Here is a 17,298-nt window from a genome sequence, read left to right as displayed (position 1 = left end):
GCGCGCAGAGCGGCGCGGCGCGGCGGAGGGAGCGCGCCCGGCCCGGCCGCGGGACCCCCCGAGCAGCGGCACCCCCCAAACCCCCCGGTTAGAGCCGGCCCCGGAGCCCCCCCGCCCCTCCCCGGCCGCCCGGCGGGGCGGGCGGAGCGGACGGAGGCGGTTCCAGGCGGCGGTGAGCGAACGGGGGGGACGGCGGGGAGGGGATGGGGCACACGGGGGGCACCGGGCAGGGCGGGAGTCCCGGTGGGACTGGGGGGAGAGCGGAGGGGGACGGAGCGGCGGGGGACACCGGGCAGGGCGGGGGGCACCAGGGGTGGTGGCCACGGGGATCCGGGAGGGTCCGGGATGCACGGGGAGAGGATGGCACCCACCGGAGGCACCGGAGGGTACCGGGGGGGGTCGGGAGGCTCGGCCGCGGTGGGAGCAAAGAGGGACGGGGGGATGGACAGTGGGGGTCACCGGGCAGAGCGGAGAGCCCGGGGAAGGGACGACCCCGATGGGGCTGGGACGAATGGGGGGGGGTTAAGGCCCAGGGTGGGCTCGGGGCACTGGAGGGCACCGGGGATGCTGCGGGGGGATGGACCTGGTGGAACCGGGGTGGGGATGGGAGCACCGAGCGGGGCGGGGTCACCAGGGAAGGGTGGCCCTGGTGGGATCCAGGGGACCTACAGGGGAACAGGGCATGGCAGGGCAGGGGGATATTGGCCATGGTGGGATTGGCACTGGCACTGGAACATGACCCCCGGGCATGGGGGGCTGGGGGAAGCCCCCAGATGTGTGTCCTGCCCTGTGTGAGGACCTGGCATGGAGGGGATGCTGGCTGGGGTGGGCACAGGATGGGCACAGCCCAGGGTAGGGGTTGGGGTGAGGGTGACCCCACTCGCGCCTGTGCCACGTCCAGGGGCTGTGGCTGCAGGGACCGTCCCAGTTTGGAGCACATGGGTGGGACTGGGTGCCCCGTGTGGTTTAGGGACACTGGACCACACGGGAATGCTCCCTCTGCCCTGTACCAGGCCTAAGGGTGGGGAGAGCTTTCTCCCGCATGTCCATCTGTCCGGTGGTGAGTCCGTCTGTCCTCTGTCCACCACCACAGGCTCGTCATGGCCCTGCCCCGCACGCTGGGGGAGCTGCAGCTCTACCGGGTGCTGCAACGTGCCAACCTGCTGGGCTACTACGAGACCTTCATCCAGCAAGGGGGGGACGACGTGCAGCAGCTCTGCGAGGCGGGCGAGGAGGAGTTCCTGGAGATCATGGCGCTGGTGGGCATGGCCACCAAACCCCTCCACGTCCGCCGCCTCCAGAAGGCCCTGCGGGAATGGGCCTCCAACCCAGGGCTTTTCAGCCAGCCCGTGTCGGCCGTCCCGGTCAGCAGCATCCCACTCTTCAAACTCTCCGAGGCCGGTGGGCGCAAGGCACTCAGCAACGGGCACGCCAGCCCCGGAGAGGCAGCGGGCAAAGGGGGTGGCAGCGCCGGGACGCCCCCAGCGCGCAGCCCCACGGAGCCAGGGGAGAAGCTGTCACCATCAGCAGCTCCACCGTGGCCAGGAAGGAGCACCCCCGAGTCGGAGGGTGGAGGGGATGAGGAGCCCGGGGGTCCCCCCTTCTCTCCGAGCGGGAGCAGCGGGGAGCAGGCGGTGGGCACGGAGCTGGAGCCGGAGTTGGCACGGACGGTGGTGGAGAGCGTGGAGAGGCTGCTGCAGAGCTGCCCTCGGGGTGGCGAGGCCGAGCTGAGGGCGCTGATGAAGCTCAACAAGAAGCTGGCCAAATCTGTGGGGCACATCTTCCAGCTGGAGGACGGGGACCGGCAGAAAGAGGAGGAGATCCGGCGGCACAGCGCGATCTACGGGCGCGGCGAGGCCCGGCGCCGTGAGGGCAAGCAGCTCACCCTGCACGAGGTGAGTGAGCTCCGTGCTTGGAGTTCTGCGATGTGCTGGCTTGGGACATGGGACAAGGAATGGGGTGGCTCTGGGGGTGTGGTGAGTGGGTGGGATTTGAGCTCTCCTCCCACGCCAGGCTGGAGCTGGCGCTGCCTTAGCCGAGGGTTGTGTGGGTGGTGCTGTCCCGTGGGTGCTGCCGTGTCCCTGTCCCCGCTCACGCATCGTTTCTGCCCCCAGCTCATCATCAATGAGGCGGCCGCCCAGTTCTGCCTGCGGGACAACTCGCTGCTGCTGCGGCGCGTCGAGCTCTTCTCGCTCTCACGGCAGGTGGCACGGGAGAGCACCTACCTGTCCTCGCTCAAGGTGGCCAGGTGAGCCCCAAACCCCACCCTTGTAGGCCTATGGGGGTCTGGTTGTCACCCCATTGCCCCCAGCACTTCTGGATGGGGCAGCACCCTGTGGCCCCCGGTTCCCCTTTGCCAGTGTGGGAGGTTTCTGCCTGACCTCGGAGCGTGGGATGTGGGGAGGATGGGAATGACGGGGATGCCAGGCGTGGGAAGGGATGCCAGGCAGCAAAGGGATGCCGCTGGGGATGCCCTATCTCTTGCCTCCATCCCCAAAGTCCCCTGCCCACCGTGCCAGCGCTGCCTTTTCCCTTTGCTCTCCAGCTGCTTCCCTCTTTTTTCCACCCCCAATTCCATCCGTGCCAGAACCCCACCTGCCTGGTGGCTCTGCTCACAGCCTTGCTGTGGCCACCCCCACTCCTGACACAGCCCCTTTCCACCCCCAGAGCCCATCCCGAGGACAGCGGTGCCGTGGTAGCCAAGCGGCTCAAGCAGGAGGTGGGTGCAGGTGCAGGGGGAGCAGCGTGTGCAGGTGTGCACACCTGTGGGCGTGACGCTGCAACGTGCCCGGGGCTGCCCATGCCAGCGCCGTGGGTGTTGTGGGGTGGGTGGTGCAGGGGATCTCTGCTCACCTGTGTGCTCCTGGCAGGCAGGAGAGCAGAGCCGCCCTGAGCTCCTGGCACTGCCGGTGGGGTTGGAGCCGCCCGGCGCCGGGTACCGAGCCAGCTTGGAGGAGGACACGGGCAGCATCTCCGGGGAGAGCCTCGATGGCCATTTACAGGGTGAGTGCGGGGTTTCTCCCTTTCTCTGGTGGTGCTCGGCCCCCTCTCCCCGAGCTGATTGTCGCCCCTCTCTCGGCAGCGGCGGGCGCTTGTCCCCGGCTGACCCCTCCGCCCGGCGCGGCCCCGGACGTGCCCCTCGGCCTCGCTCCCCACGGGCTCTGGAGCCGCCACATCCTCCAGCAGACGCTGATGGACGAGGGGCTGCGCCTGGCCCGCTTGGTCTCTCACGACCGCGTGGGGCGGCTCAGCCCCTGCCTGCCGGGGAAGCCCCCGGGACCAGGTGAGCCCCCCGAGGGGCCGGGGGGGCTTTGCCGCGGGCAGGGGTCAGGAGGGCACCGCTGCCTTGTGCTGTAGAATCGTGTCCTGACTCCGTCTCCCGTGTTCTCCCCGCAGAGTTCGAGGACGGGCTGGCGGAACGGGGTCCTCCGGCCCCCCCAGACCCCCCTCGGGGCACCATCAAGGTGGAGCAGGAGACCAGCAGGCAGTGAGGCCCCTGTAGCCCCCCCGCCACCATTAACGAAGCAATAACGTGCTGGGGGACGGGTGCGGCGGCGCTCCGGGCCCCGGGGAGCTTGGGGACGGGAGGGGGGGGTCTCATCCACAACCCTCCCTGGCCCCCCTCCCGTCCCACAGCGACGCTCTGGTTACCTCAGCCGCGGCGGGATGCGAACTCCCCGCGGCAGCAATACCCTCATCCCGCCCGGCTCCGCTCCCCCAGGGCTGGGGAGCCCTCGATGGACTAGAGCCCACCCTGTAGAGCCCCGTGCTGACCGTTCCCCCCTCCCCATCACAGCTCGGGGACAGACGCGTCGCACTGTGCGCTCCCCCACGTCAGCGCTGCCGCCCACGCCGGGCACACGGTCCCCCCCACACACACCCGCACCCGCAGCGCCCACGCAGCAGCCGCCAGCCCCCTCCCCGCAGCACGTGCCAGCTCACTGTGCACCCCCCCCAAACCCTGCGACCACCCCCCAGCACCGAATCGGCTGTAAATACCCCCCCCCCGCACCCACACCCCCGCACGCATCCCCCCCCCGCACCCCGATACCTGCGTGTGCTTCCAGCATGGTCCCTGTTGTGCCGGGGGGTGCCACACGTGCCAGGGGGGTGGCACCCCCTCCCAGCACGATGCAGGCGGCTTTGATGGGCACTGGGGAGGTGCTGTTCCCCCCCCCCGACCCCACCCCAAACCCCCTCCTTATCCCCCCCCATCCCTACAAACCCAGCCCCGGGGTTCCCATTCACACCCCCACCCCCCCGTTAGGACTGTGTGGTGTCTTTTTAGAGCATTAGCGACTCTTCCTTTGTACCGTGTACAGTAGATTATTTATTTTGTTATTTTGGAATAAAACTTTATTTTATGGCTTATCTTCCTACCCCCCTTGCTCCAGCCTGGAGGCAGGGAGGGGGAGTGACGAACAAAAAACCCCAAAGCAAGCGCTGACTGCGGGGGTGCGGGGAGGGTCGTGTCCCCCACTTTCCATGGGGGTCCCGGTGTGTCCCCCCTCCTTTGCCGGGGGCACCGGGCTGGCACCTCCGCCCCGGCGCCGTTCGCGCTGCCGCCTCCCGCCCCCGCGGTGACTCATCCCGGCGGGCGTGGGCTGGGGGCACCGCGTGCGGCTGCTGCCGGTGCCCCCCACGCAGGACGGGGCCCCCCTAAACCCGCACCCCTCACCCGCGGACCCCCGGCAGGGGCGGGCAGCAATGCACGGAGGTGGGGGGGGACAGGGGTTACCCCAAATCACCCCAACATCGCCTTTCCCAGCTGGAGTTTTCACTGCTGCGGGAGTTGTGGCAAGTCCATGAACCCAGCAAGGCTGGGAGGGAGTGAGGGGAGGGGGTCGCAGTCCGATGTCCCCCTCCCCTCACCAGGAGCCCCCTCACGCGTGTCCTGGCCGGATGCTGTCATCCCACCGTGCGTCCCCCAGCCCCCAGGAGGACAGGCTGGAATTGGGGTACACGCTGTGCTGCTGGAGGGGGGCAAAGGGGGGCAACGGGGACACCTCCAGAAGGTGCTCCAACTCTGAGGCTGATGGCTGATCCATGCTGGGCGACATCCTGGGGACAGAAACAGCAGGGTGACAGGGTGGGGACTGGGAGAGGCTTCCCCCTGCTGTCCCCTCCCCGTGCTTACCACCGCGGAGGGCTCTGCAGCGACGCGTCCTCCATGAGCGGGAACGGGGGCAGCTCGGGCATGTCCACGTCCTGCGGATCCGCTGAGGGACCCGCGGGCAGCAGCTGCGGGACCTCCCCGGGCAGGAACTGGTTGGGCATGAAGGGTCTGGGGTGGCAAAGAATGGGGTAGAAACTGTCCCCCAGGGCACTCACCAGCCCCAAAGTATTGGGGGGCACTGCTTGGTTTATGGGGGGCTGGTGTGGGGCTCTGCCAGCTTGGCATTGGGTGGGGAGGGGGTAAAGGGGTGCACAGGGCATGGTGCCCCCCTTCCACCTGTGTGCCAGCTCTTACCCAGGGGTCCTGAAGGCAGGGTCCTGGCAGTGGGACAGCGAGGGAGGCGACAGCATCTGTGATGGGCTGTGGGGAGCAGGAGCACTCAGAGAGAGGGGAATACCCCTGAAATGTGCTGGGGGTGGTGGGGTGTCCCCCGTGCCCCCCACCCTGCCCTGCCCTGCCCTGCTCCTACCTGTGGAAGGGGGGGGTCAGCCTGTCGGGCACCGTCATGATGCTGCTCTCTACCGGGGGGTAGCCCCCGGGCATGGGCTGGGGGCAGAATGGAGTGGGGGAGCTGCAGTGCACACACACAGAGGTTCAGATTGAGGGGGGGGCACTGCCACAGCCCCCACCCCATGCCCCACAGCAGGGCACTCACCACATGGGGCCCAGCAGTGGCTGCAGATTCTCAGGGTGCAGCTCGTGCTGCAGCATGGGCAGGTTGAACATCTGGGCCTGGGGGGCCTCGGGGGGGGCCCCCATGGTGTTTGGAGGGTGCTGGTCCCTGCAAAAACACATGGAGCCCATCAGCACTGCCAGGCCCAGGCTCAGGGGGGGTTCTGAAGGGTGACATGTGCCACTGGGTGCTCAAGGGGGGCTCTGAAGGAGGACATGTGCCAGTGGGTGCTCAGGGGGGTTCTGAAGGGGGACATGTGCCAGGGGGGCTCTGAAAGGGGACATGTGCCACTGGGTGCTCAGGGGGGCTCTGAAGGGGGACATGTGCCAGTGGGTGCTTGAGGGGACTCTGAAGGGGGACATGTGCCACTGGGTGCTTAGGGGGGCTTTGAAGGGGGACATGTGCCAATGGGTGTTCAGGGGGGTTCTGAAAGGGGACATGTGCCACTGGGTGCTCAGGGGGGACTCTGAAGGGTGACATGTGCCAGTGGGTGCTCAAAGGGGGCTCTGAAGGGGGACATGTGCCAATGGGTGCTCGAGGAGAGGTGGGAGATGCACAGACATGCCCAGCACAGCTTAAGGGCTCTTTGCCCACCAGCACAGCTCTGTTTTCCGCAGTCAGGCATTTCCCCCTGCTGGCCAGGGGTCTGTGCAAACCCTGGCCCATGTGCACACACCTCCGGCACAGAGATGGCCTCACACCCACCTTTCACTCTCCACAGTCATCTTGATGGCGGTGGAGACGTAGCCCCGGCCGTCCTTGCCTGTCTGCTCTTCTGCTCAGGGAGGAGAACCATCCATGAACCACCAACCCCACCATGCCCTGCCAACCATCTCTGCCAGCCCCAGCTGCCCCTGCGAGCCCTGGGGCCACCTGGGTGACACCCATAACCCCCCTCAGAGCATTGCTGGGGTGCAGAGTGTGTGTGACACCCTGAAGTTCATGGCAGAGGTGCAGACCACCAAGGGCTCCTCAAGGAGCACTACTTCTTCCTGGCCCAGAAGATCTTCAATGAAGAATAGCAGGTAGGTGAACAATTTTGTAATGTAGGGGTCTGAGGCCATATATCTTGTAGGATAGATCATGATACGACCAGTGCAATGGGGAAGAAGGTAAGGGAGTAGAAGTCTATTTTTAGGCTGATGGGGACTTTAAAGTTTATAATGAATTTTCATTCTCAGAAGGAGATGAGAGGATGGGCCCCTGCAGCCCAGGGCCCATCCAGGCCCTCCTCACTCACTGTTGCAGTGACTCCCAAATGCCTGGTCCATAACCCCCTCAGAGCATTGCTGGGGTGCAGAGGGACACCCCAGGACTCACCCAGGCCCTCCCCACTCACTGTTGTCAAAGGCCTGGTCCATAACCCCCCTCACAGCATTGCAGAGGGGCACCCCAGGGCCCATGCAGGCCCTCCTCACTCACTGTTGTACACCTGGTCCATAACCCCCCTCACAGCATTGCTGGGGTGCAGAAGGGGAGCCCAGGACCCATCCAGGCTCTCCCCACTCACTGTTGTAGTGACTCCCAAAGGCCTGGTCCATAACCCCCCTCACAGCATCGCAGTGGGACACCCCAGGCCCCATCCAGGCCCTCCCCACTCACTGTTGTAGTGACTCCCAAAGGCCTGGTCCTTGGGGATGTTGGGGTACAGGTTCCGCAGCTGCCCCAGGTCCCGGATGCGGTCGCCCAGGGAGCGGATGGACAGGTCCTTGGCAGAGAAGGGCTGGATGTTTTCCACCTGGCTGGAGCCTGAGTGAGGGGAGACACGTCACTGCATTCCAGTGCTGGTTCCTGGAAATGCCCACACCCCCTGGCAGTGAGGACCCCTCCCTTGCACAGCACCTGACCCCATCTCACCGTCCTTGCCCCGCATGACATAAGCGATGGTGACACCCCCGATCTCGGAGTCGCTGAAGCGGAGCAGGAAGGTCCCATCTGGCTGCATGCTCAGCAGCTTGCACACATACTGCTTGCTGATGAAGCCCATGATGAGCCTGGATGGGTGGGGAACAGGGATCAGGACCACCCATGGCAGTGGGGTGGGATCAGGACCCCCTCAAAGCCCAGCCCTGGGGCACCCACCTGTCCGACCAGTAACTTTTAAGGCATCTCTTGGTGAGGTCCAGGACTCCATCAAACCACTGCCAGAAGGTGAATCCCCGGCCAGGGAGGATCTCCTGAGGCAGAGAGAGGCCATGAGGCTCACTATGGTCACACTGGCCCCTGCCCACCCTGGCCATCCCTCGCAGTCACCTTGTTGAACTGGGCCCAGGAGACGTGGCGGCTCTGGAAGTCCTCGGGGCTGGCACTGTGGTCATTGAAGATCTTCTGGGCCAGGAAGAAGTAGTGCTCCTTGAGGAGCCCCTTGGTGGTCTGCACCTCTGCCATGAACTTCAGGTTCAGGGTGTCACACATCTTGTCCCAGGGCACACGCTCGGCCACCACAAAGGGCACCCGGTCCTGTGGCCGGGCAGGGGGACATCAGGACAGGATGCCCACCATGTCCCACCCTGGGCTCCTGCTCCCACCTGCACTGGTGGGAGTCCAAAGCCCAGTCAGCCCCAGTTTCCAGCTCCTTCCCTGCAGCTGGTGGCACTCACAATGTCAGAGAAGGCGTTGTCCCACAGCACGGTGGCTTTGGCGTTGTTGTCCTGGTTCCCGTGGACGATGACCACAATGGGCAGAGACAGGACCTGGGGGCACACAGTGTCCCTGAGCCAGGCGTGGTGGCTGCCCTGGGACTGTCCCAGCGTCCCACAGGGGAAGGCTCAGCACATCCAGCCCCATCCCATGGTACCTGGAGGTGAATGGAGATGTTGCTGGGGGTCAAGGTGACGTTGGTGCTGAAGAGGACGGCGCATTTCTCCTCCGTCACCGACTCTGAGCCCTTCCGCTCGCAGCGCTTGATCTTCTTCAGCAGCTGGGGAGGGAGAGCTGAGCATCCCCAGCCTCAGGACCCCCAAAACCCCAATGGAGGCCACAACCCAGCCCCCAGCTGGTGGCACTTACCACGTTTTTGAAGTTGGCACAGCAGTTCCCGCTGGTGGGGTTGGTCTCCAGTGCCACTGTGTTGTGCAAGATCTCCCCCGTGCTCTCACTGGGTAGAGAAGGGGATTAGGGGGGGAATGGTGGTTGGGAAACCCTCTTTCCCCACACCCACTGTTCACCTGAGGGTGTTGCTGTAGTTGCTGAGCTCCAGCTCCCGTGCCTGCTTCTCTGTCACCATGTCAGCCCTCACCACGTAGGGCTTGGGCAGTGCCTTCAGCAGCCGCGGGCCCAGCAGGAACCGCACGCTTGCCTGGAACTTGGTCTGGGTCTTCAGCACCTGTGGGGGCTGCTTCTCCACCAGGAAGGAGCTGAGGGACAAAGGGGCACCGTGGCACTTGGCACAGCCACCAGATCCACCTTAACCCTGGCCACCACAGCCCCCAGGTGTTACCTCTTGACCAGGCTGGACAAGACCTCGTTGAAGCGCTCCAGGAGCCGGGGCAGCAGCTCAGGGCCCAGCTCTGTGCTCGCTGCCATCACCTGCTGCTGCAGCTGGAAGTAAACCTCGACCAGGTTCTCACACCTGGGGAAAGGGGGACACTCAGCACCCCATCCTCACTCACCTGGTGGTGGGAGCAGGTTGCTCAGGATCCCTCAGCTTTGCCCTGTGCCCCCTCACCTCTTCTGCAGCGGTGCCAGATTCTCCTCAAAGATGGCCCCATTCCCTGCCAGCTGCTGTTGTCTCTTCCAAATCTGGATCCTCTTCAGGACCTGCTGTTTGGCCGCCTCCAGCTCCTTCACAGCCTCCAGGATGAGGGTGGGCAGCTCCCTGGGAGCCATGGGGCTCTGCACAGCCCCATCCCGCCCTGGCCCCTCCTCCTGGAGCGCCTGGATCTCCCGGATTCGGTGCTGCAGCCGCTGCAGCCCCAGGCTGAACTTCAGCTCCTCCTGCCGCCGGTGGAAGCTGAGAGGCAGATGATGGTCCTGGGGCAGAGCAGAGAGGGGTCAGGGGGGTTGTGGGTGGCTCTGCACCTCGGGGTGCCCGGGAGGAGGGCAGGGGACACCCACCCGTTTGAGCACGGCTGCCTTCTCGCCCTCCAGGACGGCTCTGACGACGGCCACCAGGCGCAGAGGGTCCCGGCAGAAGGTGCTCTGGGGAGGGGGACACAAATTAGGGGTGTCAGGGGGGACACCCTTGTCCCCTCCCACCCCTTCTCCTTCCCACAACACCTGGACAAAGTAATTCAGGGGTTCTGTAACAACCACAGAGCTGATTTCCAGCTTTAAAACCGCTTTAAATGGTGCACAGAATCATGGGATATCTGGAGTTGGAGGGAACATCAGGATCATCGGCTCCAACTCTATTTTTTTTGGTATAAAAAGTAGAGAATCAACTTCAAATAGAGAAAAAAAAAATCCAAACTGAAAGGATTCCTGTGAGCATTTCCTCCAGCCTCCAGCCTGACACCTGGGGGAGACTCTCCCAGCTGCCCTGGGTGGATCAATGCTTTCCACTGAAAAAAACCAGGGAGAGGAATTCCCCTGCTGGCTCTGCCTCCCGTGTCCCCGTGCCAGCTTCTGCGGCCTTCACGCATTTCCCAAATTAGCAACTTCCCAAAACAGCAGCAGAAACACGATGGGGGAATGGCTGATGACGTGCTTGGTGGGTTCCTGTGCCGGTGGGAGCTCCAGTGTGGGGGTCTGGATGCAGCCCCGTGGGCTTTTCCAGGGAAAATTTGGAATTCAGGGCATGAGAAGCCCAAGTTTCGCTCCCATCTGCACCCTGTGGTTGCCCATCCTGGGGGTCACCTGGCCACAGCAGCACCAAGAGCAGGGAACAGCCTGGCTGGGCATGGAGGAGTGAGGATTTGGTGTTCTGGGATGAGGGATGGAGGGAGGAGTGAACACAGGAGGGCTGCTCTGCGTCAGCATTTTAAATAATAAAAAATCCCTAAGCTGAAACATCTGCTTGTTTCCTACAGCAAAAAAGCAACAAAGCAACAAAATCTTGTTTTGAAAAGTCACCCTGTTCCCCAGAAGTTGTGACTAAAGCTGATCCCTTCCCAAATGTTGAATATTAAAAAGGTCTGTTACCAAAAAAAGCAGAATTTTCAACCAGAATGGGGCTCTGGGACTGAGCCCTGCTCAGCTCTGGTGCTCCGAGCTCCACTGGCCAGAGGAGATAAATCAGAGGGTTGTGAAAGAGACAGAGCAATTCCAACAGCCTTGATAAGAGAAAGAGCACCAAAAATGAAACCCAGAGCTCACGGCAGGAGGAAATGCAGACCCACAAAGCCTGGAGGAAGGAGAAAACAAACACTCGAGCAGAAAATGGGGAACATCTGCAGAGACAGCCCTCAGGTACCAACAACTGGGGGCTGAGGGGCTCAGAGGGGTCCCCACAGGACCATTTCAGGGAAGATGTGGCTGCAGAACCTCAGACAGCAAAAACAATCCCAAAAACCCAATAGCTAAGTCTGTTCACTGCTCACAAGCCTGGAAAATTTTGTCACACAGGGACCATCCTTAGGCATTGAGCCCTTCCAGCATAAAATAACCAAGTTTTCCTGGGAGCTGGCTGCAATCCCAGCGTGGCCCAGCCCCAGGGTCCCTGCACACCTCGATGTTGCTGATTTGCTGCAGGATCTGGCACTGCTGCCCGTCGCTGCCGGCAGCGCTGCGGAGTTTGTCCAGCATGTCTGAGAGCATCCTGCTGGCCATGCTGGTGCAGAAAGCATCTGAGCCATTGATGAACTCCCTGGAGAGGGGAAAAGTTGGGAGAATGGGCATGGATCCCACTCCTACCCCTGTGTGATCCCCAAATTCCAGGCAGGAAGGGTCTGGGGGACTCACCAGGGTTGGTTCTCCAGCCACTCGGCCAGGAGACAGCGCAGGCTCCGGGGAAACTCCGTGGAGAGGCTGCTGAACTCCTCTGGTGGCATGTGGGACACGAGGTTCCACAGGGACATCTTGGAACAGTCACCTGCAGGCAGGAGAGGGGATAGGGACCACTTGAGCAGCCCCCAGCCAGCCCTTGAGGGCCAAGAGCTGCTGCTTGTCCCTCCACGTCTGAACCTGCTGCTCCACTGGGCTGGGGCTGCTGGGGAGGAGGAGGAGGAGTGGGAAAGTTGATCCAGGATCAGCTTCTTGGGCAATCCTGGGCGGGCTGGCAGCCCACTTGTGCCTCAGTTTCCCGAATCTCTGGGGATTCCCTGCTCCTTTTGCCACAAGGATTTTCAAAGGGATGGGCAAGTGCTGCTGGACTGGGCATGGGAGAGCTGGAAGATTGTGGAACTCCTGGACAGCTGGAGAAGTGTGAACTCCCCCAAACTTGGTGAGGCTGTTCCACTGGGGTGACCCCAGTGAGGTGGCTTGGCTGTGCCCCAGAATTTCCTCAGGTGTCCCTCACAAGGAGGGCCCCTCACACTCAGTGGACTGCAGAGATCGGGAAAAGCAAGAACAGAACTGGAATGAGGCTTTACATAGGAAATTCTACCTGGAATGCCTGGGCTGGAGACCCTCACAGTCAGTGGGCTCAAGATATCAGGAGAGGCAAGAACAGAACTGGAATGAGGTGCTAGATTGGACATTCCACCTGGAATGGCTGAGTTGGAGGCCCTCACACAAGGTGGGCTCCAGAAATCAGGAAAAACAAGAACAGAACTGGAATGAGGGAATTCCACCTGGAGTGGCTGAGTTGGAGGCCCTCACACTCGGTAGGCTCCAGAGACCAGGAAAAGCAAGAACAGAACTGGAATGAGGGGTTACACAGGGAATTCCACCTGGAATGAGGCATTACATTGGGAATTCCACCTGGAATGCCTGAGCTGGAGGCCCTCAGACTCGGTAGGTTCCAGAGATCAGGAAAAGCAAGAACAGAACTGGAATGAGGGAATTCCACCTGGAATGCCCAGCCTGGAGGCCCTCACACTCAGCGGGCCTCAGAGATCAAGAAAAGCAAGAACAGAACTGGAATGAGGTAATTCCACCTGGAAATTCCACCTGGAATGGCTGAGTTGGAGGCCCTCACACTCGGTAGGCTCCAGAGATCAGGAAAAACAAGAACAGAACTGGAATGAGGCATTAGATTGGGAATTCCACCTGGAATGAGGGGCTAAATGGGGAATTCCACCTGGAAAGCCCGGGCTGGAGGCTCACGGCCCCACCGCACCCCAAGGTGGGCGTCGGAACCCCAACACTCCCAGCCCGTCCCCTCAGCACTGCCCGCGCCTCTTCCCGGCAGTTCCCGCCCTCGCTCCCGCCCCGCTCGCCCCCTCAGGCCCCGCCGCAGCCCCGCGGGCCCGCCCGGCCAGGGGGGTCTCCAGGCGCACACACACAAACAGACACACACCTCACTGCCGGTTCCGCCGGCCCCGCCCGGGGCCAAGGCCCGATCCCGCGGCGGATCCCGCAGCCCCGGTGGCGTCTCACAGCCCAGCCGAGGGGCCGGGCAGCGGCGGGACCCCCGGGGCGGCGCGGGCCGGGCCCGCCGTGCCCTCAGGCGAAGGGGCGAGCGCGGAGCCGCGGGCACGGCTCGAGTGCCCCCGCGGGCAGCGCGTTGTTCCCCACGGGCCTGGGCCGCGCGGAGCCGCCGAAGGCGTAGGGCGGAGGTGGAGCTGAGAGACTCCGAGAAGCCTACGAGGGGAAGGAAGCCGGCGTCACTGGGCAACGTCGCGGCCGGAGCAAACAAACGCCTGCGGCCTGCCCGGAGCCCTGAGGAGGGAGCAGCCCGAGGCTCGCCAGCCCTCAAGGTGCCACCCCAGGAAGGCACCGGTCATGGTGGCTGCAGGTTGACGCCTTCCAGAAATGCTTTTGCTTTCGACTTCACGCTGCCCGGAGTAAACATTCCAAGGATTCACTGCAGGGCATGAGGTGACTCCCAGGGGTCAATGCCCGGTGGGAAACGCACACAGCAGTTCTGGGAATGCTGCTGGGCTTTTCCCCACAGTCCCAATGGGATTCTTGGCAGGAGGGGGAAAAACAGCCTCTCCTTTTGCCACCCTCGAGGTTAATCCCCATGCTCCTTCCCCATTAAACCTGTATTTCTGCTCAGCCCTGGGAGGCAGTTGCTGGCTGGAAAGCGCCAACCTGGAGCGTAAGCCTTAAGCCAGGCATGCCTGAATCTGCTGGGAGCCTGCAGGAGAAGCTGCTCTGCTCCCTCCTCCTCCCACAGCCCAGGAGGAGCTCGAGGCGGGGGATCTGCCTTGTCCCCTCCTGGCATCAATCACAGCAGCTCTTTCAGCCCAGGCGTGCTCTGAATCCTTCCAATCCCAATTTCCAGCTTTCCCTCTTCTGGTTTTCCCAATTCCCTCCTGGGGGCAACATCCCATGGGGACCCTCCTCCAAAGGAAACCGAGGTCGCAGGTGTGTTATAGCCGGGAAAACCGGCTCGACACGGGGCAGGACACAACACAACACGGGAGGGGGAGAAGCCGCCCCCGACCCTCTCCCCCTCCCCAAACCCTCTCCACGCAGCCACTTTCGCTTCCTCCTCCACCCAAGGGCTTTGCCTACCCGCGAGGCTGGGCGAGAAGGTGGCTCAGGAGGAGGCCAGGCTCGGAGAGGGGGCTCAGGGACCCCCAGAGTCTCAGTACGAGCTTTGTGCTGTCACTGCAACAGGAAACCTTGTTCCCAAGCTGGAAGTGCCGTAACACTCCCCGTCCCCTTCCCGGTCCCGGGGTGCTGCCGTACATCCCACGGATGTTACTCATTAACCACTAGCCCTTGCTGGCAGCCAACCCTCAGCCCCCAATCCTGGGGCAGGCTGTGTTGGGGGGACAGGGATGGATCCCACCCCTGGCCATGTCCCCTCTGCGATGTCCCAGCCTGGATCTGTGATCTCCCAGCCCTCTGCACCCTCCTCACCCTGCGGGGGCACCTCAGAGCACGTTCCCTATCCTGCCCGCAAATTCCTCGAGGCTTTCTCGGATATTCCAAGGTTTTCCAAATGCTATGAACACCCGGACTTCTCTCTGACTCTGTCCTCACCGGGAAGAACCCGAGGAACATTTCTGCCCCTCAGCGTGCCTCAGTTTCCCCAGAGTGCTGAGGACGCCATTGCTGCCAGCCGAGGCTGAGGCCAGAACACAGGACACGGTGGGACACTGGTGACAGTGACACGAGGAGGACACCCACGTTTTGGGGGCATGAAATTTCCTCTGGTTCGTAGGAAAAGGAGCGGGGCCTTCCCAGCCGACCCAGCCCAGGATGACTCACAGCTCCGGGAGCCCGGCCTGGATTTGGTGCCGCTCCCGTCCCAGGAACTCACTGTCGAGGTCCACCAGTGGGACAGGGAAAAGAAGGGATCTTCCTTTGCCCCATGCATGCCCTGTCCCCAAGCAGCGCCAAGCTAGGAGAGTGGGGTGCCAGGAGAGTGGGGTGCCAGCAGAGCTGGATGCCAGCAGAGCTGCATGCCATCCTCAGTAGGTGCTCCAGACTTCGGGTCGAGCTGGGCTGCGTTTCCACCTCGGTGGCCGATACAGCCTCGGTGCCACCGGTCCCAGAGCCCCTTCCCCATCCCCATCCCATCCCCAAACACCCCAGTGAGGGGCTGACAAGGGGGACCTCCCCCTCAGCCTGTCACACGTGGCACTGCCCACCCCCGGAGCAGGGAGGTGTCCTTGGACACCCCCCCCAGCCCCGGGTATCCCCCACCCCTGGGATATCCCGTCCCACCCCGGTTCCCAGCTCGGTGCCCCGAACCGGGAGGTGCCAAGCAGCGGCAGAGCTCCCGGTCCCGCCCGCCGTTACCTGGCGAGAGCAGCCGCGGGCGGGGGGCGGCCGCTCCGGCCGGGCCCCGCGGCCTCTCGTTCACTCCATAGCGGCGGCGGGCGCGGCCGGTCCCCGCTCCGCCGGGAAGCGCCGAGCGCAGGAAGAGGGAGGAGACGCGTGAGCGGATCGATGGGAGGGCACCGGGATCGGGACGAGTCCCGGCAGGACGTGGGATCCCCGCACGTCGCCACCGAGGGGCTGCGGCACCCACCGGCTCCGCGTCCGTCCCATATCAGCCCCCACCCGGTCGTGACCCCACTCTTGCTCCGTATCTCCCCATTCCTGTCCTCCTTATCAAGACCACGCTCTTACCCCAAATCCCACTCGTGACCCCCATGCAGCCCCCACACACCCCCTGCTCGTACCCACGCGTGTCCCCCCGCCCCATCTGTGACACCCACTCCTGACCTAACTCCTGCTCTAATCAGGTCCTTCTTTGCCTCCCTTCCAAGCTCCCCGCCTACTCCCGTGGGTGCCCCCGGCCCATTCCCGCGGGTGTCCCGGTTCCGTGGCACCGCTGTTCCCGTGCGCACCGGGCCGTTGATCCCGGGCTGCACCTTCCCCGCACGGTTTGAACCCCGGTCCCCGTCTTGGGGTCCGTGCCCGTGGCTGGTCCCGGGCTGTGCTGCGCCCTCCGGTACCGAACCGAACACGGGAGCGGGGGCACTGAAAGTGGTGCTCATTGCTTGGGGGGGATTTGGTTCTTCACGGGGGTACCCGGCCCGCCCCGGGACGCTCCTTCAACCGCTCTGATCCCCGCGCCCACCGGAGCGGCGGGAGCAGCACCGGGCACGGCCGCCTCGGGGCCGCTAGGGGGCGCTGCCGCACCGCGGTGCTACCGGGGCGAACCGAGGGCGTCGGGGCCGGTGCTGCCAGGGCTGGGGATGCGGGACAGGGACTGGGGATGCGGGACCGGGGCCGGTGCTGCCGGGGCTGGGGATGCGGGACAGGGGGTGAGGGTGCGGTAGCGGGGCCGGTGCTGCCGGGGCTGGGGATGCGGTACCGGGGGTGGGGATGCGGTACCGGGGCTGGGGATGAAGTACCGGGGCTGGGGATGCGGGACCGGGGGTGGGGATGTGGTATCGGGACTGGGGATGCGGTACCGGGGTTGGGACATGGCTGTTCCTCCCGGCTCCTCCCGGGAACGCCAGTGAACTCTCGGTGTTGCCATTCCCAGCATCAAACGCGCCCGGGGGTCCCGCGAGCGCGGCTTATCCACGGTGTACCGGAACATCCCGGGAGAGTGGAAACCCGTTCGGGACTGGGAAAGGGCTTCCCGGCCCCCCCACGCCCCCGTCCAGGACGGTCTCGAGTGGGGAGGGGGCTGTGGGAGGAATCAGAATCGTACCCGCTCCCCGGGTCCTGTGCGACGTTTGGGGGCTCTGGGGGAATGCGAGGTACAGAACCGGCCCCCAAAACCCCTCCAGCCCACCGGGTTACACCGCGATTTTTGCCACCCCGGCACTTCTGCCGGGGCGGCGTCCCGGGAACATCTGGACGTTTTCCCGAACATCTGGCGCCGCAGCAGCCTGAATCACCCTCTCCCCCCGCAGCTGCCTGAGCGGGGTGGGGCGGAGCGGGCGTGTGACATAATTAAAAAAACATATGACATCACGCGGAGGGGTCGCATGGTGCCCGATTACGGCGTCGGCACCGCTGCCCATCTCCCTCCCCGGCCCCGGGCCCTGGC

At 64.1% G+C, this 17,298-nt stretch overlaps 2 protein-coding genes across 3 annotated transcripts; one reads left to right on the top strand and one right to left on the bottom strand.

Annotated features, from left to right (window-relative positions):
- Positions 1-30: 30 nt before the first annotated feature.
- Positions 31-3,881, top strand: NAB2 (NGFI-A binding protein 2). Its single transcript, XM_058822201.1, has 7 exons — positions 31-172; positions 1,094-1,895; positions 2,115-2,248; positions 2,668-2,719; positions 2,871-3,003; positions 3,083-3,283; positions 3,397-3,881. The coding sequence occupies exons 2-7, from the start codon at positions 1,101-1,103 to the stop codon at positions 3,489-3,491; spliced, it is 1,410 nt and encodes a 469-aa protein (XP_058678184.1). The 5' UTR covers positions 31-172; positions 1,094-1,100; the 3' UTR covers positions 3,492-3,881.
- A 479-nt stretch (positions 3,882-4,360) lies between these two features.
- On the bottom strand, positions 4,361-15,708 carry STAT6 (signal transducer and activator of transcription 6). 2 transcript variants are annotated; one of them, XM_058822086.1, is made up of 20 exons: positions 15,588-15,708; positions 11,691-11,820; positions 11,457-11,595; positions 9,906-9,989; positions 9,517-9,821; positions 9,289-9,420; positions 9,017-9,205; positions 8,859-8,946; positions 8,647-8,769; positions 8,450-8,542; positions 8,103-8,309; positions 7,932-8,026; positions 7,707-7,843; positions 7,452-7,598; positions 6,555-6,624; positions 5,832-5,957; positions 5,646-5,747; positions 5,471-5,536; positions 5,138-5,284; positions 4,361-5,061 (listed from the first exon to the last, which is right to left on the bottom strand). In XM_058822086.1, the coding sequence occupies exons 2-20, from the start codon at positions 11,804-11,806 to the stop codon at positions 4,884-4,886; spliced, it is 2,544 nt and encodes an 847-aa protein (XP_058678069.1). In that variant the 5' UTR covers positions 11,807-11,820; positions 15,588-15,708; the 3' UTR covers positions 4,361-4,883. The 2 variants fall into 2 exon arrangements, with proteins under 2 accessions (XP_058678069.1, XP_058678068.1); XM_058822085.1 differs by lacking the exon at positions 15,588-15,708 and adding an exon at positions 13,189-13,418.
- Between the last annotated feature and the right edge of the window lie 1,590 nt (positions 15,709-17,298).

The sequence above is a fragment of the Ammospiza caudacuta genome, chromosome 31 (assembly GCF_027887145.1).
Source record: "Ammospiza caudacuta isolate bAmmCau1 chromosome 31, bAmmCau1.pri, whole genome shotgun sequence".
Taxonomy (NCBI): domain Eukaryota; kingdom Metazoa; phylum Chordata; class Aves; order Passeriformes; family Passerellidae; genus Ammospiza; species Ammospiza caudacuta.
This window is presented reverse-complemented; position numbering and strand designations above follow the sequence as displayed.

Coding starts and splice junctions, on each gene's coding strand:
- STAT6 (XM_058822086.1), bottom strand. CDS start 11,806: ATGTCCCTGTGGAACCTCGTGTCCCACATGCCACCAGAGGAGTTCAGC. Junction 8,770..8,858: donor GTGCCAACTTCAAAAACGTG/GTAAGTGCCACC, acceptor CTCCCTCCCCAG/CTGCTGAAGAAGATCAAGCG. Junction 8,543..8,646: donor ACATCTCCATTCACCTCCAG/GTACCATGGGAT, acceptor GTGTGCCCCCAG/GTCCTGTCTCTGCCCATTGT.
- NAB2 (XM_058822201.1), top strand. CDS start 1,101: ATGGCCCTGCCCCGCACGCTGGGGGAGCTGCAGCTCTACCGGGTGCTG. Junction 1,896..2,114: donor AGCAGCTCACCCTGCACGAG/GTGAGTGAGCTC, acceptor TTCTGCCCCCAG/CTCATCATCAATGAGGCGGC. Junction 3,004..3,082: donor CCTCGATGGCCATTTACAGG/GTGAGTGCGGGG, acceptor CTCTCTCGGCAG/CGGCGGGCGCTTGTCCCCGG.